General features: G+C 35.5%; 1 protein-coding gene across 1 annotated transcript in view; it reads left to right on the plus strand.

Moving 5' to 3' along the window:
• Positions 1 to 23,067, plus strand: part of LOC136039546 (activating signal cointegrator 1 complex subunit 2-like) — a 61,676-nt gene that overhangs the window by 23,914 nt on the left and 14,695 nt on the right. The window contains exons 6-9 of the mRNA XM_065723372.1: positions 11,337 to 11,471; positions 14,853 to 15,096; positions 18,850 to 19,049; positions 21,203 to 21,344. Of these exons, the coding sequence (XP_065579444.1) occupies positions 11,337 to 11,471; positions 14,853 to 15,096; positions 18,850 to 19,049; positions 21,203 to 21,344 (721 nt within the window). The remainder of the gene's footprint in view (positions 1 to 11,336; positions 11,472 to 14,852; positions 15,097 to 18,849; positions 19,050 to 21,202; positions 21,345 to 23,067) is intronic.

Consider the following 23,067-nt stretch of genomic DNA (forward strand, 5'->3'; position numbering starts at 1 on the left):
CATAAGTTTACTCTATCATAGATCCCCTTCTTTACTCTCTAGCTCCCCTTCTCTGTAAGTATTCTTCATCCTAGATCCCTTTGTTTTCTCTCTAGGTCCCCTTCTCCATAAGTGTACCCTATCCTGGGCCTCCTTTTCTCTCTAGGTCCCTTTTTTCATAAGTTTACTCTATACTAGATCCCTTCTTATCTCTCTTGGTCCCCTTCTTCATAAATGTATTCTATCCTAAATCCCCTTCTTTTCTACCTAGGTTCCATTCTCCATAAGTATACTCTATACTAGATCCCCTTGTTTTCTCTCTAGGTCCCCTTCTCCATAAGTGAACTCTATCCTAGACCGTCTTCTTTTCTCTCTAGGTCCCCTTCTCCATAAGTTTACTCTATCCTAGATCCCCTTCTTTTCTCTCTAGGTCCCCTTCTCCATAAGTGTACTATATACTAGACTCCCTTATTTTCTCTCTAGATGTACTCTATCCTCGATCCTCCACAAATGTATTCTATCCTAGATTCCCTTCTTTTCTCTCTTGGTCCCCTTCTCCATAAGCGAACTCTCCTAGGTCTCTTTCTTTTCTCAGTTATGACTGACTGCCTCGCTAAGGAATTTCCTGACAGATGGAAATTCATTGATGACTTTATGGCCACTATACTAACACTACTACTACTACTACTACTACTACTACTACTACTACTACTACTACTACTACTACACTACTACTACTAACAACTCACCGCAGCATCAAACCACCTGAGGCCAACACAGCTACGCACGTTTCTCCTCTATCTCAATCTATGCAGAGCCTCTCTCCTTACACCCTCCCAAGAAGTTCCCATTTCCTTTAAATGTTTCTTTATGACATCCTCCCATCCCAGGCGAGAACGATCTGCTTTTCGTTTAGCCCTAGATGGTTGGCCGAAAAGGACAATCTTCGGCAATCTTTCATCCTTCATCCGTTCCCTAACCATCTCAGCCTTTCTTTCATCATAGCCCTAGAAAGCGGGATTGAACCACACTTTTTGTACAGCTTACAGTTTAAATACGATCATCAGGGTACCTAGAACAATCCGTAGGCAATTTCTCTGGAAAACATGTAGATCTTCATCCGAATTTTCGAGCACCCATGCTTCAGAGCCATATTTGACCACTGTCATCACTGTACCTTCCTATATTCTAATCTTAGTTTTCAGACTTATCTTCCTATTGTTCCAAACTTTTTTTAATTGTGAAAAAACACCCTGAGCCTTGGCTATTCTACTTTTAACATCTTCACTGCTCCCACCCTCTTTACTAATAATAATATCTAGGTAAGTGAAGCTGCCCACCTGATCAATCTATTCGTTACCCAACGTCATATTTTCATCTTCACTTATTCCTAGCCTTAGTGACTCAGTCTTCTTAATATTAATTTTCAAACCTATTCTTGCACCTTGAACTCGCAAAACCTCTAAAAGTTCATTCATTTTGCTCACACTTTCATCTAGGATGCTTAAATCATCAACATAATCTAAGTCCAGGAGAGTTTTTCCTCCCCATTTGATTCTGTGGTCTCCCATTGCCTTTCCTTTGCTCCTTAAGACAAAGTCCGTCAAAATGATCCATATAAAGGGGGATAGAACACAACCCTGCTTAACTCCTGATTTAATACAAAACCAGCTGCTAACCTCATTTCCTACCTTAACCGCAGCAGTATTATTCTCGTACATAGCTCTAATCACTTTAATGTATTTGTCTGGTATACCATATAAGAATAATACCTTTGCTAAAGCTCTTCTATCAACAGAATCAAACGCTTGCTCAAAATCTATAAAACTGAACACCAAAGGCGTTTGACAACTAAGGCACTTGTCAATTATTAACCTAAGAGTAAAAATTTCGACACATCCTCTACCTTCTCTAAAACCGTACTGTTCTTCTCTTAAAACTTTGTCTACAGCATCTCTCAGTCTAAAAGGTATCATATTACTACATAATTTGCTACCCAGAGAGACCAGACTAATGCCTTGAGAATTAAGACACTCTTATCACCTTTCTTACACAGTGGTTTAACTAAGGGTGTCCTAAAATCTTTAGGTACTTCCCCTTTTTCAAAAATCATGTACATAACCGTCAGGTGCTTTACTTCCACGTATGAAAAAAAAGTTGTCTCCTATGTTAGGGGAAAAAAATACGGACAAAGCATCCAGCTAAGGCCTTTTTATTACTTGTACAGGTTTTGCCAATGTTTTATTTTTATGTTTTCGCTCATTTTCCTTCCTTTTTACGTTTTTAATAAACCTTTTTAGTTTATATATTTTTGTGAGTTTTACTTGCTTTTAATATTTTGGTGTGTATGACCCATAATGTGTTTTTTTTTTACGAATGTGATAGAATGACTAACGGTTTTAGTTAATATTTAATGAAGGATTTACTCATTTCGTCAGTTTAATTTTGCCTTCTTTAGCCATTTTTAAGTATATTGTTGTTTAAATTTTACTAAATCTTTTATTTCCCAATTAAGAATTAAAAATCGGATATTCAAGGATTCTTGGATTTATTTATTCATTGTTTGCTATTATTTATTTATTAAACAGCTGACTTTTACTTTCGATAAAAATATTATGCTCTTTAAAAGATTTCCATTTGGGGGGGGGGGATTAGATTTGGGAAATTTTGAATATCAGATGTTACTTAGATATAAATAATATTGGAGACCTCGTCCGGGCAGTTATGAGGCACCACGATGATTTTCTTAAATAATCAGTTTTAGTGTTTTTCAGTTTACGTTTTGTTGTTGTATTTATTTCGCTTCTTTTTTTGCATATCACCATGGTCCAATAGAGCTTTCATGTGAATAAATCTATCTATTTATCGATAATCCCAACAGAAAGAATACAGTAGCGCCTCTACTAATAAATTAAATGCAAAGTATAGTTTACTCTGGTCTTAATGAGATTGGGCGTCAGGTCACCTCCTCTAAAACTTTTAAAGCTTCTCATCTGAGGTTATGACTCTTTTAAAGGACACTTTCTAACCAACTCGGGTAAAGTATCCTAGCCAGATTGAAAAGCAGCCACGGGAATTTATTGATAATAATATACCTTATGGTACTTGTATGATATACCCTCGACATATTATTCTTCATCTAGCTGGAACCTGTTTCTCTGACGCTCAATCCTATTGAAATATACCTGATAAAAATTTGATACTTTAGAAAAAAATTTGGGCTATATATTTGTAAATTGGGGGGGGGGGGGGGTAAAATATAGTGGGTCTGCATGCCTATTGTGTTAGGTAAAACTATTCTGTATGTTATGTAATAAGACTTGTCTTCTAACTTCACACTGTACAAACACTTTACCCCACCCCCTAATGTGCAAATATATAGCTTGAATTATATATTTAGAATTTATTCTGTCACTTCTCTTTGTTTTGTCTCACGCTAAACTGAAAGAAACTAACGAAAAAACTGGTCTTACTATACGTCAATGAATGAATAACTTGTCAAACGAGACAAGTTATAAGTGAATAATAGGTCAAACATGTCAATCTATATATATATATATATACTAGCTGTTGGGGTGGCGCTTCGCGCCACCCCAACACCTAGTTGGTGGGGGCGCTTCGCGCCCCCCCCCAAGCCCCCCCGCGCGCGTAAGTCGTTACGCGCCATATTAGTTACGCGCCATTGTAGTTGTGTCCCTGTGTCCCACCTGTGAATATAGATAGATTTATATATGTGTTTCAAACTACGTAAAAATTGCGAATATACAACATTCTTGGCTTTCCCATTGTCTGTCCATATACAAAGCCGTATGTACTAATAATGACGTCATATGCAAACGCTCTTTTTACAAACAAACAAACATGCATACACACAACTCGTTTTTATATAGATAGATAGATAGATAGATACAATACAAATTAACTACGTAAAACTTGTGAATATACAACAGTCTTCGCTGTCCCATTGTCTGTGCGTATAAATAGATTGTCAGGTTTACCGACCCTCAAAGATGCAACATACAATTGTACATTGGTAAAGCAATCTGTATTAAGATCTATACCGCATTTTTCTAGTGATTGCCCTTGAGCTTTGTTGATGGTGGTTGCAAATGCTAATCGAATTGGGAATTGCAATCTTTTAAATTGAAAAAGCAGATCCGTTGGAATCATGGGAATGCGAGGAATAAGAACAGCCTCACCCTCATAAGGCCCTGTCAAGATTGTGGCATCTATTAGGTTTTCCATTGTTTTTTTTTTACGGCAAGTCGCGTGCCATTGCAAAGCTTTGGTGGGTTGATATTTCTTAAAAGTATTATTGGTACGCCTATTTTTAGTTGTAGCAGGTGTGGTGGACACCCTGCAGGATCTATGGAATTTAAAAATTCAGATGGATAATTAACCGCTTCATTTGGTTCCGAAATACAAATTAACTGCGTAAAACTTGCGAATATACAACATTCTTCGCTGTCCAATTCTCGCTGCATATAAATAGATTGTCAGGTTTACCAACCCTCGAACATGCAACGTACAATTGTCCATGGGAAAAACAATCAGTATTAAGATCAATACCACATTTTTCTAATGATTGACCTTGAGCTTTGTTAATGGTGATTGCAAATGCTAATCGAATTGGGAATTGCAATCTTTTAAATTGAAAAGGCAGATCTGTTGGAATCATGGGAATGCGAGGAATAAGAACAGCCTCACCCTCAAAAGGCCCTGTCAGGATTGTGGCCTCTATTAGGTTTTCCATTGTTTTTTTTACGGCAAGTCGAGTGCCATTGCAAAGCTTTGGTAGGTTTATGTTACGTAACAATATTATTGGTACGCCTATTTTTAGTTGTAGCACGTGTGGTGGAAACCCTGAAAGATCTATGGAATTTAAAAATTCAGATGGATAATTAACCGCTTCATTTGGTTCCAAAACTGTGTCGACTGACTTGTAAAGGACTGCCTGGTCTTGAATCTTGGTCAAAACAATATTGTTGATTTCGTGGACGTCTATATTTTTGGGTGCGAGAATCGCTCTTTCACTTAGCCATTTATTATTTTTATAATTTTTTAGAATATTCGGAAATACTTTTTCAATCAATTCATTTTTGGACGTCACTAAATTACAGAAATCAGCAGGTAGTTGTATACGTCCTGAAATTGAGTCTACTGGGAGCTTTCCGTTTCCCATTGCCAGCAATTGATCTGAAAATGTTTGACCAGAGTCATCGTTTTGCAATCGGACACGCATATTTGTAGTTAATTTTAATGTTTTTACGTGTGCCCATAAATTAGAATTTTTCAGGCAAGCATTCATTTCGTCTGCAGGAGTTGATCTAGGTATTATAGGTAATGTTTGCCTGAAATCTCCCGCAAGCAATATTAAGGTGCTGCCAAAGGGTTTCGACTTCCCTCGCAAATCTTTCAAGCATTGATCCAGAGCCTCGAGCGATTTTTTGTGTGCCATTTTGCACTCATCCCAAATAATAAGTTTGCATTGCTGCAATACTTTACCCATCCCAGATGATTTGGAAATATTGCACGTGGGAGTTTCTGTAGAATGCAAGTTCAGAGGCAATTTCAAAGCGGAATGAGCAGTTCTTCCACCAGGCAGCAATGTTGCGGCTATTCCGGACGACGCAATTGCCAACGCTATATCATTTTTAGATCGAATTGATGCCAGAATCAGTTTTATCACAAACGTTTTACCAGTACCTCCTGGCGCATCCAAAAAGAAAATTTCTCCAACGTTGTTATCGACACAATGCATTATCGTATCATAAATGTCTTTTTGTTCCGACGTTAACTTGGAAATGTTATTTTGTACATACGACAATAGATCACTCGTACTGTAACTTTGTTCACGATCCAATTCTACACATGTCGAAACAGCAGCGATACGGTTAGGTGAAGGCATTCCCAAACCCTGAAGAGGTTTGTTTGCCATACTTATGCAAAAATCTTCTATAACAACTAAAGTGTAGTTATAAATTTCTGGTGTAAAATCAAAAGTCATGTCTGACGTCTCTAACTGTTTTCGATGAAGTATATCTTCGGACATTTTTGACTTATATTTTTCCCATAAATCTGTAGGAGCTGATGGAGAGCAAGTTGTTAAAATGATGCCAAACAATGCACGAATTTGACTTGGGGTTGACGTTTCGCACGCGTCATTGATGCAGTTATCCCAGTGTTGGTCATTCTCCAATAAATTCAGAGCTTGGCATGCACTACGGTAAGTGTCATGTATAGTACCATTTACAGTCCTCAAATACTCAAAGGATGTCGGACCGGGTACATTCACCAAAAGCAGGCGTAGAAAGAAGCATTCATGTTGATTGGGGTGAACGGTGTAGAGTCTTCCTATCGTCGTATCTTTGAAGATGGTAGGTTGGCCGTCGACTGACTTACCCTGTTTTCGACGTTCAAATACTTTATTTTTTAGTATTCCACGTGTAATACGAAGGCACTTCAGTATACAGCAGTTTTTTCGCAAAAGAATCATTTTTGCAAAGCGAAAAAAAAGCTGTTAATGTTGTATCCGGTGGATTCAGGACTCTTTGTTGCACGTTGGTTTCCGTGAAATAAACACGTTGACCATTCTGTAAATGTACCGCTAAGTGAACAACAGCTGGACTACGTTCATGTATCGGAAATGAAAGAATTCGCCAAACAGCTTCATTACTGCTTATGTATCTTCCAGCCTGATATTCTACGATTTCATCGAAATCTTTGATTTCGGACTGCAAGCCAAAAACTGCCATGTCACTGCCTTTGTTGACGTATTTACATATGTATTTGATTGCCTTTACGGAGTTACAGTATTCAACGTTTATGTGTGCATTAAATGTTTTTGATAATAAAGGGGAATATGGAACAACCCACTGGTTATCTACTTCGATGGTGGTACCGTTACGCTTCTTTATTATTGCTGTTTTACCGCCATCTTCAGTAGATCTTCTTCTATATTGTGGGTAACCATCATTGCCAGTAATTGTTTTGGGTACTAAAAGTCGAGGATATTGCTTTGTGCACCTTCCTTTGGCCATGCATGGTGAATTTTCGTTCAGTGCACCGCAAGGTCCATGTATCATATTTTTTACAATAATATCATGTAACCCCTTATCGACATTTTTATCAGGTATTTCAGCGGAAATCACATCATCAATTTCGTTTGAAGTAATTTTTTTATGTAGCCAGATTAGTATATGTGCGTGTGGCAAACCTCGTTTTTGCCATTCCACTGAGTACATCCAGCATCGCACTGACCCAAACACTTCATGTTTTACAAGGTAGTTTATCAGTGATTTCAACTTTTGCCGGAAGACACGTGCCGTAATGTCATGCCTATGAACCGCCGATTGTCCTTGAAGTAAAAGCTGCAGTATCTCGTCCCAAGATTGATTACATGTAAATGTAATAAATAAATCTGGACGACCATAGAGACGAACATACGCAATAGCATCTTGAGCATATTCATGCATATGACGGGGACTGCCAACATATGACGAAGGTAAAATTGTTAATCTTCCAACGTTTGTGGTATTACCGTCATTTATAACTGCATCTCGCAAATGAATGTATTGTTCAGAGCGGAGCTTGGTCTGATTCAGGCAGATATATAGCAAACGTTCTGATTCAATTTTAGCATACATATCAACCATAAATTGGTGAAACAATTCACGGCATTTTAAAATATAATTTTCTTCATCCTGCCGAATCATTAGTCTATAGGAATAATAATGCATTGCACTGCATTTCTTATTCATTTCTTTGTTAGTGGCTGGATTCATCAATTTAATATTAAAGTGATAGCCGTCGGCTCCATCCCAAAAAATGATAGGATATTGTAGGGCATCGTAGCATCGATGAGTTTCAGCAATTCTTAACAACTGAGCGTTTTGCTTATGTAGAATAATATCTCGAGGTAAAAACTGATCACCGACCATAACGATTGCCACTTCGTCGATAGTCGGAGCATTGTATCTACGCACATGTTGGCCAGGAGGCGTTTTGTCAGCGGAAATAACAATTTTATGAGTATCAGTAGGCATCAAATCGATGGCTGTTTTGAACAGACGCACTAACTTATTATTTTCGTGGAAAAGATGTTGCAATTGGGAAACGATTGTCCTTTCAACGTTGGGAGAAATTTCGCAACGTGCATTCAATTCAGAATTTCTATCACTGATGAAGTACAATTGTAAAAATTTATGATTCTCGCCTGAGAATGGTAGAAGGGACCCTGCTTTATGATAAATTTGCCCTTTTACTTTGAAAGTAGACATAAATTGATCTGGATTTTCGATTTGGGCTCCAAACGACGTCATTTGGAAACATGAGTTGTATTGTCTGATTTTTGACAAAAAACGCTTAGATTCTGACGTAGTTCCAGTAAGGAAAGTCTTCAATGGCTCTGGTGGTGCAGCCAATAGAGGAAGTTTAACTTTTCCTGAGGCGCAACACATTCCCATTGTTTCACCATTGAATTTCAAGGCCTTGCAATAGGGACAAATTTTAGACATTGTCCCGATTTGAACACATCTACTCAAGCTATAATCATCGACTGGGTTGTACCTGAATGCCAGGCGATAACTTTCAGATTGCTCTGATTCCTCGGCACGCTTTCTTTTCTTACTTTCTCTATCAGCAGCAAGCCTGTTTCCCTGCTGGTCTTTTGATTCCTCGGCACGCCTTCTTTTTTCACTTTCTCTTTTAGCAGCAAGTCTGCTTCTGCGTTGCTCTAGTAGTTCCTCAGCACGCCTTCTTTTTTCACTTTCTCTTTTAGCAGCAAGTCTGCTTCTGCGTTGCTCTGGTAGTTCCTCGGCATGCTTTCTGTTCTTTCTTTCTCTATCAGCCTCAAGCCTGTTTCCCTGCTGGTCTTTTGATTCCTCGGCACGCCTTCTTTTTTCACATTCTCTTTTAGCAGCAAGTCTGCTTCTGCGTTGCTCTAGTAGTTCCTCGGCACGCCTTCTTTTTTCACTTTCTCTTTTAGCAGCAAGTCTGCTTTCGCGTTGCTCTGGTAGTTCCTCGGCACGCTTTCTTTTCTGACTTTCTCTATCAGCAGCAAGTTTTTTGGCATAGACTCTTTGAGCATCTTCATCAGTCATTATAAACTTAAGCATTAATAGAATTCTACGCGAACATACGTCTTATATAACTTGAATGACGTCACGCCTTCAAAGCAAAAATGATGGCAACTAATTTCATGACGTCAGCCGAAACATGACGGCGAACATATGTCTTATATAACTTGAATGACGTCACCTTCAAAGCAAAAATGATGGCAACTAATTTCATGACGTCAGCCGAAACATGACGTCACCTGATCCATCCACAGATCCACACACAGACAACTTATTTTTATATATATAGATATATATATATATATATATATATATATATATATATATATATATATATATATATATATATATATATATATATATGTAAATAAGTTGTTTGTCTGTGGGTCTGTCGAGTGACGTCATGTCATCATGTCGTCATGAAGTTAGTTGTCGTCATGTTTGTTATGACGATGACGTCATTAAAAGTATTTAAGAAAATCGTTCAAAGACAAATTTTTAATTGTAAGAAGATCGTGGACGGAAAAATGTTTAATTGTAAAATGATTTAAGAACCTACAATGGCAACAGCCGAGGAAGCTGCTCAAAGAGTCTATGCCAAAAAACTTGCGGCTGATAGAGAAAGTAAGAAAAGAAAGCGTGCCGAGGAATCACAAGAACAGCAAGAAAACAGGCTTGCGGCTAAAGAACGCAAGACCGCGCAGTTAGATGAAAATCCACCTGGACAGCGAGAGTCAAAACATATCAAAACTGAAAATGATAGCGATGATGATTGGGTTTTTGAGTTGGATAAGGTCATCAATGCCTACCAGATTTTAGTTAAAAAAACAAAGGTTCGGCGATATGTATTTCATAGTGACGCTGAAAAATAAAGAAGAAAAAGAAAACTGAAAAAAGAAAAAAGGTAAAAAACTAAAAAAAAACTAAAAAGAAAAAACACTCAAAGAGAAATTACAGACCGGGACACAAATGACGACCGGGACAGAGGGAATATAAATGACGACCGGGACACTCAAAGAGAAATTACAGACTGGGATACCGGGACACAAATGACGACCGGGACACAGGGAATATAAATGACGACCAGGACACAGGTATTTAAGAATATCGTTCAAAGACAAATTTTTAATTGTAAGAAGATTGTTGAAAGATAATTTTCTAATTGTAAAATGACTGAAGAACCTACAATGGCAACACCCGAGGAAGCTGCTCAAAATGAATGTATTCAAGCCGAAGTAGCTGAGTTGGTAAAGCGTTATGTTTCAGGTTCTAGGTCCGAGAGGCTCCAGGTTTGAACCTTGGCTTTAGCATTAATACAAAAGAAGAAAAAAACTAAAAAAGGTAAAAACTACAAAAAAACTAAAAAGAAAATACTAAAAAAACTAAAAAAGCTAAAAAACTAAAAAAAAACAAAAAAAGGTAAAAAACTAAAAACTAAAAAAGAAAAAAAACTATAAAAAAAACTAAAAAAGGTAAAAACTACAAAAAAACTAAAAAGAAAAAAAAAACTAAAAACTAATAAAAAAAAACAAAAAAAAACTAAAAACTGAAAAAGAAGAAAAATAAAAAAGGAAAAAAACTGAAAAATAAAGGAGCAAAAGAAAACTAAAAGCCGGGACACAGGGAATATAAATGACGACCGGGACACTCAAAGAGAAATTACAGACTGGGACACAAATGACAACCGAGAGATATAAATGACGACCGGGACACTCAAAAATAAATTACAGACCGGGACACCGGGACACAAATGACGACCGGGACACAGGGAATATAAATGACGAACGGGACGCTCAAAGAGAAATTACAGACTGGGACACTGGGACACATATGACAACCGGGATACTGGGAATATAAATGACGACCGGGACACAGGGAATGTTCGATTAGCAATCACCATCAACAAAGCTCAAGGGCAATCATTAGAATAATGAGGTATAGATCTTAATACGGATTGTTTTTCCCATGGACAATTTTATATTGCGTGTTCAAGAGTCGGTAAACCTGACAATCTATTTATATGCACAGACAAGGGGACATCGAAGAATGTTGTATATTCGCAAGTTCTACGTAGTTAAAAACATATATATATCTATAACGAAAAGAGAAATCTTTCAAGTATTCAAGAACTGAAGCGCCCCCACCAACTAGGTGTTGGGGTGGCGTGAAGTGCCACCCCAACAGCTAGTAATATATATAGGTCAAATGAATGAATAACTTTAACCGACCCCGAGTGGTTGGGGGTATATCATACAAGTACCAATCTTATTTTCTTTTTAGGAATGAATCGAGTATTCAAGAACTTTTGGATTTTTTACAATTGACATTAAGTTACCGAGCTTTTGTAGCTGACTATGAACGCTGTTTTCCTGTTTGGGATGATCTCCAAATGCTCAAGCAAGTTGCAAGTACTGTGTGAGTATTGTAAAAAAGAAAGAAAAAGAAATTCGTAATGAAAAGTATGCTTTAATTTCATTGTTGTTTTTTGGTCTCTGACGTACATTTGTAACTTAATAAAAAGACTGTAGGGATAAATAAAGCCGAATTTTAAAATCATGATTGGTTCTTTTGTATTGCCCAGCTAAAATTTTAAGCCAGAAAGTAAATGAAAGGTAAAACTCCACCTAATTGTTTCTGATGTTCGAAATTTTAAGTCAATAAAAGAATGACGAGTTTTTTAGTCATAACATTTTTAAAGAGTAATTCCTTTGCTTTTGTGTGGTATTATTGTCATGCAGATTACTTAGGGTAAGAGACGAATTAAGATACTTTTTGACGCCTTAATTGATTTCAAATTTTGTAAAGCTTCATTCCGTCTGGAGGGCAGGACCTCTCCGATCCTTCAAATTTGTTCGCCGGAAATTGATTCATTGGAAACAAGACACCCACAAAAATAACTAATAAAATTGAAGCATGCTTTTTACTATTGTAGTTTGGAAGTATAATGGTATTATCCTGGTAATTAGTTAGCATGGTATTCGCATTGTAGCTGGTAATTGGTAGTATTACTGTCTTAGAAAATAACAGTATACATATCGTTAAAAACAGCATTGACAAACGTTCGAGTAAGCCTAATTCATATAAAGGCTGAATATAAAGTCTATTACAATCGGCCGAAGCAGAAGCTTTGAATAGGGTGTGTAAAAGGAGGAGTATCTCCCCGTCTGTTGGACTCGCTTGACTTTTTGACGAGTTTGTAACAGTAGAAATAATAATGATAAAGGTGATGATGATATATAAGTAATGATGGTATATGATGATAAATATCATTACATAGGTGATGATGACATATAGTCAGGTATTGGATGATGATAGAATCGTCGAGTTGGTAGTGCTGAGATAAACGATCCTGGTGAAAAAAAAAAACGATATTCTTTTTTAATAAAACGCTATAGTAACACAAACAAATAAGAAAAAAGAATATTTCGCCTAATCGTATGAATTTTTGGGCTCTCTCCTCCAGCTGAGATTGAACTGTGTCGGGAAACCTAAGGGCCTAACTTGAACACTTACTCTTATAAGCCTGACTGGGACCTCGTAGTCCCTTATTTTAGATGCCCTGATGACGAAAACTTAGGGATCGAAAGGATATAAAAGGTGGAAGCAAACAAAAGAAAAACAGAAGAAACCAAGGATGGCCATAAAACATTTGTAATGAAACATTTCTATAAACTCTATTGGCGTGTGTAATTACATTTCTGTTAGATTAAATATTTGATTCGATATCTAGCTGTTCATTGTGCTGGAAAGCCAGGAGGTATGTGGCGTCTCACTTATACAGTGCTTACCGTGCGTACCGTGTTTCCACTATCCCCAAATTTTCGGGTATCCCAAAATTTCTCAAAAGAGAGAAAATTATCTCTCTGAATTTTTGCCAAAAGAACTTTTGGCTCTGCGAAGCTCCCCAAAAATGCAAAGTGCTGGAAACCAAATAGACACGTAGCGTCTCCCTGATACAGTGCTTCCGCTATCCCAAGATGTTTTGAGTTTTCCCTGAATTTTGCCCAAAGAAAATTTTGATTTTTTAACCTGCCAAGAAATTCAAAGTGCTGGAAACCAAATGAGCATGTGGGGTCTCCCTGAAACAGCACTTCCCTTATTTCTAAATTTCTGGTTTTTCTGAATTTTGAAAAAAAACAAACTTGGCTTTGCTAAATATCCTTAAAAATTCAAAGTCCTTGAAACCAAATAGGCTTTGCGGCGTCTCCCTGGTACAGTGCTTTCATTATCCCCAAATTTTTGGTTTCTCCCTGAATTTTGCCAAAAAAAGCTTTTGACTTTGTGAATCTCCCAAAACTGCAGTGCTTTAAACCAAATGGACACGTGAAGTCTCCCTCGTCTAGTGCTTCCACTATCCCAAAACTTTTGGCTTTTCCCAGAGTATTGCAGAAAGAAACTTTCGGGTCTTCGAAATCTTTCCAAAAATTCAAAGCACTGGAAAACAAATAGACATTTTGGCATCTCCCTTTTACAGAGCTTCCAATATCTCCAGATTTTTGGGTTCTCCCTGGGTTTTGTCAAAAGAAACCTTTGGCTCTGTGAATCTCCCCGAGAATGCAAAATGCTGGAAACCAAATAGACATGTGGCGTCTCCCTAGTACAGTGCTTCCAATATCCCAAATTTTCGGATCTTGCCTGAATTTTACTAAAAGAAACTTTTGTGTCTGCGAAACCTCCCCAAAAATTCAAAGTGCTGGAAACCAAATAGGCATTTGATAGTTAGATTTCATTGATTAACAGTTAGATCTGATTGATTGAAAACAATATTTTAATTAATTGAAAGTAATATTTAATTTATTGAAAGAAAGACCTTAATAACATTCAAAATAAGCTTTAATGAAACTTAGTTTCAATTTATTGAAATTTTGATTTGAGGTAAATGTATTGTTTATTTGATGTCAACCTAACATTTTCTGAAAGTAAACATATATTTTCGTTTTTAAACTCCTTCTAGATTGTAAGATAATCGTGGTTAGATATGTGTACGCGATATTGGCTAGTTAAAAGGGGAAAAAAGTAGTTTTTCGTACTCTTTTCGTACAGTCTATATATGGGTGTTTTCGATAGCAACAATTTTCCAAGGTTACTCTAATATCCCCAAAAGAAAATTCTATTCACAGAAATCTTCCCGAAAATAACTTTTACGAAGATTAATTATTCGTATTTCATATTAACGATCGTAAACATTAATTTCTGGGGAGATTTTGGATTACGCAGAAAAAAGAAATTCAGGGGTAGTAGAACAAGATTCTGTTTATTTTAACCGTTCTAGCCGAGTGGTTAGCGTGCTGAATTTGCAATCCCGTGTTGGCAAGGACAGAGGTGCCAGTCCTCTTGTCACTGATTATTTAGTTACGAACGGGGGTCAATAGTGTGACTCTTTATGATCAGCCAGAGTCAACCCAGCTCCAGATGAGTACCTGGAGAGACTGGGGAAAAATGACAAGTGTTCGATGATTTAACATCAACCACGCATTGCATTCCTTCTTAAGGCAGAGAATCAAGATATCGGTACCTGCGCTCCGCGGATCATTAGTCAGTATGCGAGAAGATTTTATTTATATTCCTCCCAGTGAAAACATAGTAAAAAAAAGATTAATAAACCGAATATAACTAACATCTCTAATTTAAATTTTACAATAAACAGATTCTATTGTATAATGCTGGATGAGTGTTTTTTTCTTCTTCGATGAGTGTTTTTTCTTGGGAAAAACATGAGTTTGCTCCATATTCCATAAATTTACTCAATTTTAAGATGTCATTGCATTATTTTGATTGACTAATTTTATCTTATAGGGATGATTTTACATTTGAATATATTAATGAAGGATATAGAAGCATAGCTAAAGAATATACTGGAATATCTAACGAATATATACCCATTGAGCCTGTTACTGGGCCAAGCACAAATGGTATTAGTGCTGCTGAATCAGTTGCTGGTCCAAGTTCAAGTAGAGTTTATACAGAAGAAGATATAAAACTGGACTTGATTCAACAAGTTCAGGATATGCTCCAGGATTTTGGTGAAGGATTTATTGAGGTAATAAGTGAATACTTGTCACTTGGGTTCAAAGATGTTATAACTTGTTTGATCACAAATATCGCTTTTTTCAGTTATCTCCTTTTTTTGTGGGCAGCATACGTCTTATATGTAGGTGTGTTCCTGAAACCAGTTATCGTTAATCATAATTAATTATTTTTTTTTATTTTCGTTCCAAAACGTAACAAAAGGAATCTGATCCATTTTTATAATTATAAGTAATTAAGGGGCAAATAATTAATTTGACGATTAATGACCATACAAGTGACTGAATTTGTTTTTATCCAGTGTTTTAGGATGGATAGTAACAAATAAGTAATAATGTGTAGTTTAATTATTAATAATTAATAAAAAGATTTAATAATTGATAAACATTTAAAAACTATTTAAAGATTTCATCAAGATTGAAATAAGATTTGAATAAGATTTAAGAAATATAAATGAAACGGTACAAAAAATAAATAGTTAATAAAAACGATAATTAACCCTTAGGATAGCGGATAAAATAAGTATTCAAATATCTCTTAGGGTATTGAAATTCAAGAAGAGATACTGCCCGCCGGATTCTAAATCATCTCGCGTTTTTCAGTGTAATTTTATTACCCATGGTTAGGAGGTAGTAATGTAAGGTATTTGGCTGGGCGTTAATCTCATTAGTTTTCCTATTTAATCTGTGACATTCTTTATTTTTACAGGTAAGTTTTTACATTAAAAGTATAGATATCTGGTTATTGACCCTCTTCCCTAAAAAAAGAAGGGTGTATTTTGTGTGCATAATCTCCATTTTTTTGAACTGGTGTGTTGCTGGTCATCCCCTGTTTAGTTCAATTCCATCCTAATAAAAGTTTCTTTTTTAACGTTTTTCTTTTGCGGGAAAACGTCCCAACCGGTGTCTTATGGATGGCTCTGGCCCCCAAGCAATCATGAATTATGTGCATATGGTCTTCACTAACCATAATGAAATCTACGTTGTATTACGGATGCACAGTTTCTATTTATTGGACTGAGTTGTATCTCTTCATCTTCGGTTTAGCCCAAGACCAGTATGCTAAGAGTTGATTTTCAGGCGTTTTTTGTGGTGGCACAACACCCCAACGAGGGTCTTAAGGGTAGCTTTGGCTCCCAAGCAGTGAAGAATTTTGTGCATTAGGTCATCACAGACCTAAAATCTACGTTGTACTACAAGTACACAGTGCCTATTTTGTAGACTTGGTTCTATCTCTTTATGTTGTGTTTTGCCTAACTACAATATACTAAGTGGAATGGAGATAGAAATTCGTAATCTGATACAGCGTAAAACGTTTGCTCGGAAAAGTTTTTGAATTTATTTTCGAAATATTTTTAATTACCCAGAAATTCCATTTTGATGCAGCTACAATGATTTTTTCAAATCTTGATTTTAGCCTCTACATCAAAGACTTTCGAAATGTAAATGTATGCTTCCATTGATATCGGGAAGGGGTAATTCGAACACGCTTCAAGTTTCAAAATAATTCTAATTTGTGTCATTCAAGGTATTTTCGACATTTTTTTGGCTGAAAGAAGCGGTATTCTACAGGTGCAAGCATTTTTATTGTGCATAACTCTCTTTTCCAAGTACATCTACTAGCCTTGTTATGAGACACTTCTATTGTGTTTACTCAAATCGAGCTGAGAAAATGATCTGTCCTGACACTAGACTGGTAACAAAGGACCTTCGAAATATTTTCAACGACTACTTTGTCCTGTTGGCTCTATCTTCACCAGGGATATTCAGCCAGCATTTGAACTAGCTTTGAGCATGCATCCAAACCCCCTCCTCCGAGGTTTCAGCTACAATTGAATTTCTGACGCGTGTTATTCTTGTGAAATCCCAGCTTTTTTTTTTGTAATTTTGGAATTTTTGTCTCATTTATTTCCAGGTGAACAACACAAGTACTTTTACGACTATGAGAATGTATTTTTAACCTGTTTGATGAAACTCAAAGGGCAAGGGATGTATTGAGCATTTTGTATATATCTCTTGCTAAAATTCTGTAAACATCAATACTTCCATCCCAGGAATGTTGCTATGTGTGCGTGGAAAACAGAGCATGGCAATTAAATGATAGTTAATCTACTCTCTTGGGATTTTGAGTTTATCCACACTAAGGTTGTTCAGTACTTTTAAAAATGCTTGTTATTCTTCTAGCTAAACGACTCTGTTTCATGAGTCGTAATAATAGAATTAGGACAAAACTCAAACTTTAGCGTAAACAGTGAAGTGTTGAGGAAGGGGTAACGCCCCTCATATACGTAATGATTTCCGTTCATTTTGAGTTCTACGCCATAAATCAGTTTAAAGAAGCTCTTCGACCCCCCCCCCCCAAAAAAAATATATATATTATGTTACCGTTGATTTCTGAAAGTTGGTTAATGTCGACGCTCACTGATGAATGTCCAAAATTCCTTTGCCTCTGCTTAGTTTCAATTAGACTTACAAACTGACTTACAAGACTTACCAACTGAGATTTTTTCTCGTAAAGCTCATCTGATAGATGTACAAGAAAAGGAAGAAATTAAGCAAGTGTTACTAATGTTAAAGCTACCTACGAGGCACATACATTGCATACAAAAACATTTCGGACCATTGATGGTGGAAGGGATGGTAAAATAGAATTAAAAAAGCACAATCTTTACTAATTCTTAAAATAAGCTACGGATTTCTATTTCTTCAACTAGCATTTTTCTGTCATAATCATCCATTATCGTTAAAAGCAATTTGCTTTCAATTTGGACTTTTTTTTTCGAATGTCACGTCCCGATCGTACTAAAAAAACGCTGAAAAATATTAATAATGATAATAATAAACTAAAAATGAAAAATAGAAAATAGAATATATAGAAAATAGAAAAAATGAAAATAGAAAACTATGTTGTTCACTACTTTTATTTTCACTGTTTTATCTTAATTCATAATACACCACTATTTGCGCAAACACACTATATACAAAAGCCGTTAGATAAAAAAGTAGTAGATAAAGATAGATGAAGTTAGATAGATAGAAATATAAGATAGAAATATAGGTAGAAATATATTAGATAGAATAGAAAGTAGATGGATAGGAAAAATAGATAAATAGTAGATAAAGTTAGATAGATAGAAAACTAAGATAGAAATATAGATAGATATATATTGGATAGAATATAAAGTAGATAGATAGAAAAAATAGATAAGTAGTAGATAAAGTTAGACAGATAGAAATATAAGATAGAAATATAGATAGAAATATATTAGATAGAATATAAAGTAGATAGATAGAAAAAACAGATAAATAGTAGATAAAGTTAGATAAAGCAGTTAGATGATCCTGTTCTAAATGATCTCCGCGCGTAAAATTTTGTTTAATTTTGGAATTTCGCTGCCTGGATCATCAGTCTATTTGTATTTGCCTATATTTTTGCTTCAACATTGGCTCCAGAATTTTTTATCCACTGCATTTGACTCCAGTATTGACTTTTCTCCAGGAATCTTGTATTTTCAAAAATTATATTTCCCTTGCATTCTCCCTTCCCGAATGTGAAGAAATCGCAATTATCGTCGTATTCATCACCACGCTAAAACAGCTTTTCTAAAATAGATTCTTGTTGTTTCAAAAATTACATTCACCCTTCTTTTGCGAGTCAATTCTTTGCATATGAATTTATCGATCCGTTTATTGTAAAGCAGAATATTAATTATTTTACTTATTATTATTTTCTATGATTATTATTTTGTATTATCGTTTTGTTGTAGGCTTGTTTGGACTACTATGGAAATAACGTTGAGCAGGTTATTAATGCAATATTGGAAGACAACCTGCCACCGCATTTGGCCACTATGGATAGGTTGGCGGCTCGAATAACTACAATTAATAGCCACATTGACAATGTAAATGGTATAACTGACGATAGTGGGGAATTGCAAATAGGAAAAAAAGGAAGAAAGGGGGATCGGTAAGCTCTAAACTTTTTACTACGTGCCTAACGTTCATAACACACCTGTAATGTAAAGGAAAATTATGTGTATACTGTTCTTTTTTATAAAATAATCACACTATTCATTTGGTGTATGTATGAAATGAAAAAAAAACTTTATAATGTTCTTTTTTGTAAGCCAATCACACTATTCCTTTAGTATAAGTCTGAAATGGAAACCAAATAACCCGCCTTTTTAAACCCTGATTGGCTCTATTGTGTGAAAATAATGAAAAGTTTTGAGTCACTGGATCTTTACCAGTATTTCCTCTGTTTCTTTGTAGTTATTGCTTGTTGGAGAATGTTTCTAACACTTGCAGGTAAGAATTTTCTGTAGGTTTTTAGAAATATGTTTGTTGCATAATATGTATTATGTTATGTTGTTGAAATATGTTATGTTAGGCTATGTTATGCTGTGGAAGTATGCGAAATATTTCGTTGTGGAAATATGTGAAATATGTTATGTTGTGGAAATGTGTGAAATATGTTATGTCGTAGAAATATGTGAAATATGTTATGTTGTGGAAATATGTTTGTTGCAATTTTTTCGGGCTGCAGAAACATGCGTAAAGTATATGAAGTGCGATTAACATACTACTACTAACAAATCACCACAGCACCAAGCCGCCTGAGGCCAGCACAGCTACGTATGCTCCTCCTCCATCCCAATCTGTTCAAAGCCTCCCTCTTTACATCCTCCCATGAAGTTCCCATTTCCCGTAAATCTTTCCTCATGAAATCCTCCCACCCCAACCGCGGACGACCTGCTTTCCGTTTAGCCCTAGACGGATGGCCGATAAGGACTTTCTTTGGCAATCTGTCATCCTTCATCCGCAGAACATGCCCTAGACATCGCCAACCCTTTTCTCATGATAGCCCTAGAAAGTGCGATTGAACCACACTTTTCGTACAGCCTACTGTTTGAAACACGGTCAGTTAGTTTGGTACCCAAATTAACATAGGATCACAGAAATAAACAATTTAGGATGTTCACAACAAACTTTTAAAGATGCATAATTTTATTTTTTTTAATGAATTTTGTTACGTTTTTACCAGTCAGATTAAAATTTCTATGTGGGTGGGGGGAGGTGGTTTAAATCTTGTAGCCTCCCCAGCTCCCTAGATACGGCCTTGTTGATTGGTAAACCACAATTTTTTCGTTTTTTTTTTTTTTAGCTGAGCAAAGTTTGACTCTATTAATTGTGACTGAGATATATAATTGGGGCTGTTAGAGTGCGTAACTTTGATTTCATCGACAAAATTGACTATAATATGACTCGGGGATAACTCTTGGACAAACATTCAGATCAGCTGATAAAATCGCATAAATGGGAATTAGATGTATAATATTTCAGTTCAGTCGCAAAATGCAGGCTGTTTAGTTTGAAACGCTTTTAATTATCGAGTTTCTTATCTGTTTTAGGAATGTAATGAAGCCTTGAAGGAATTTATTGAAGATAAAAGGAGTAAAGCAGAATTCAAGGATTTAGTAAATAAGTTTGCAAATATCGACCTCCTCCCTCCCCCCTGCCAAAATTTTTTGTTGGCTCTCTAGTCAGTCTAACAAAGTTCTAATCTTACTAGGGGTCATTAGAAAAAGTTCATGGGAGGATTTTATTTTGGTACCCCTACCACCCAAACAAAATTATTTTGACAATCTTTGAGAAATCTGAAGTCCCTTCTTCAGTAACTCAAATAACTTCAAGACAAATTACTGATCACGGGTTTTTTAGTTTGAGGATAATACAACGAAGGAAAACTGCGCAAGACTCTCAATTGCTGAGTATTTGTATTGAATGGTTGAGAAATTTCGTAACAAAACTGAATTAAATACTTTTCAAAAAAAAAAATACTGTGTTCAACTGTAAACCAGATAAAATTCAACAAACAGATTAAACAAAAATAGGCTTTTTTACAAATTATCGAATACCCTTTAAATTTACTTCAATTTTGAAGAAGAATTTTCACTTTTTTGTTTTTCATTCTCAAAATTTTAAACTTTTATTTTTATGTTGTGAAACCTTGATGCAGCTTTTTTTTTACTATTAATTTTTTCATTTCCTCTCAAAATAAATTTTCATACTTTTCCTTATTAGTTCTCAGTTGGTTTTTCCTATTATTATTCATTTTAGGAATGTAAAGAATGATGAAGTAAAGCAATTTATTGAAGACAAAAAGAGTAAAGCCGAATTCAAAGATTTAGTAACGAAGTTCGCAAGGATCGACACTGAAGGCTCAGTTTATGATAATATGGGACCTGAAAAATTTGATGAGGTATTTAAAAATTTTTTTTTGGCAATATTTAAAAGTGAAAGTAATTTGCCAAAATATCTTTTTTTTGCCGAAAGTGAATTAATTCTTTTGATTGCCCGTGTAAACTCTTTTGAGTAAAAGTAACGATGTTCGCAAGTATTCACACTGAACGCTCAGTTTATGATGGGACCTGAAAAATTTGATGAGATATCTCAAGTTTTTTTGGCAATATTTAAAAGTGAAAGTAATTTGCCAAAATATCTTTTTTTGCCGAAAGTGAATTAATTCTTTTGATTGCCCGTGTAAACTCTTTTGAGTAAAAGTAACGATGTTCGCAAGTATTCACACTGAACGCTCAGTTTATGATGGGACCTGAAAAATTTGATGAGATATCTCAAGTTTTTTTGGCAATATTTAAAAGTGAAAGTAATTTGCCAAAATATCTTTTTTTTGCCGAAAGTGAATTAATTCTTTTGATTGCCCGTGTAAACTCTTTTGAGTAAAATTAACGATGTTCGCAAGTATCGACACTGAACGCTCAGTTTATGGTAATATGGGACCTGAAAAATTTGATGAGATATCTCAAGTTTTTTTGGCAATATTTAAAAGTGAAAGTAATTTGCCAAAATATCTTTTTTTGCCGATAGTGAACTAATTCTTTTGAATGCCCGTGTAAACTCTTTTGAGTAAAATTAACGATGTTCGCAAGTATCGACACTGAACGCTCAGTTTATGGTAATATGGGACCTGAAAAATTTGATGAGATATCTCAAGTTTTTTTGGCAATATTTAAAAGTGAAAGTAATTTGCCAAAATATCTTTTTTTGCCGAAAGTGAATTAATTCTTTTGATTGCCCGTGTAAACTCTTTTGAGTAAAAGTAACGATGTTCGCAAGTATTCACACTGAACGCTCAGTTTATGATGGGACCTGAAAAATTTGATGAGATATCTCAAGTTTTTTTGGCAATATTTAAAAGTGAAAGTAATTTGCCAAAATATCTTTTTTTTGCCGAAAGTGAATTAATTCTTTTGATTGCCCGTGTAAACTCTTTTGAGTAAAAGTAACGATGTTCGCAAGTATTCACACTGAACGCTCAGTTTATGATGGGACCTGAAAAATTTGATGAGATATCTCAAGTTTTTTTTGGCAATATTTAAAAGTGAAAGTAATTTGCCAAAATATCTTTTTTTTGCCGAAAGTGAATTAATTCTTTTGATTGCCCGTGTAAACTCTTTTGAGTAAAATTAACGATGTTCGCAAGTATCGACACTGAACGCTCAGTTTATGGTAATATGGGACCTGAAAAATTTGATGAGATATCTCAAGTTTTTTTGGCAATATTTAAAAGTGAAAGTAATTTGCCAAAATATCTTTTTTTGCCGATAGTGAACTAATTCTTTTGAATGCCCGTGTAAACTCTTTTGAGTAAAAGTAACGATGTTCGCAAGTATCGACACTGAACGCTCAGTTTATGGTAATATGGGACCTGAAAAATTTGATGAGATATCTCAAGTTTTTTTGGCAATATTTAAAAGTGAAAGTAATTTGCCAAAATATCTTTTTTTGCCGAAAGTGAACTAATTCTTTTGAATGCCCGTGTAAACTCTTTTGAGTAAAATTAACGATGTTCGCAAGTATCGACACTGAACGCTCAGTTTATGGTAATATGGGACCTGAAAAATTTGATGAGATATCTCAAGTTTTTTTGGCAATATTTAAAAGTGAAAGTAATTTGCCAAAAT

The sequence above is a fragment of the Artemia franciscana genome, chromosome 19 (genome assembly GCF_032884065.1).
Source record: "Artemia franciscana chromosome 19, ASM3288406v1, whole genome shotgun sequence".
NCBI classification, from domain to species: domain Eukaryota; kingdom Metazoa; phylum Arthropoda; class Branchiopoda; order Anostraca; family Artemiidae; genus Artemia; species Artemia franciscana.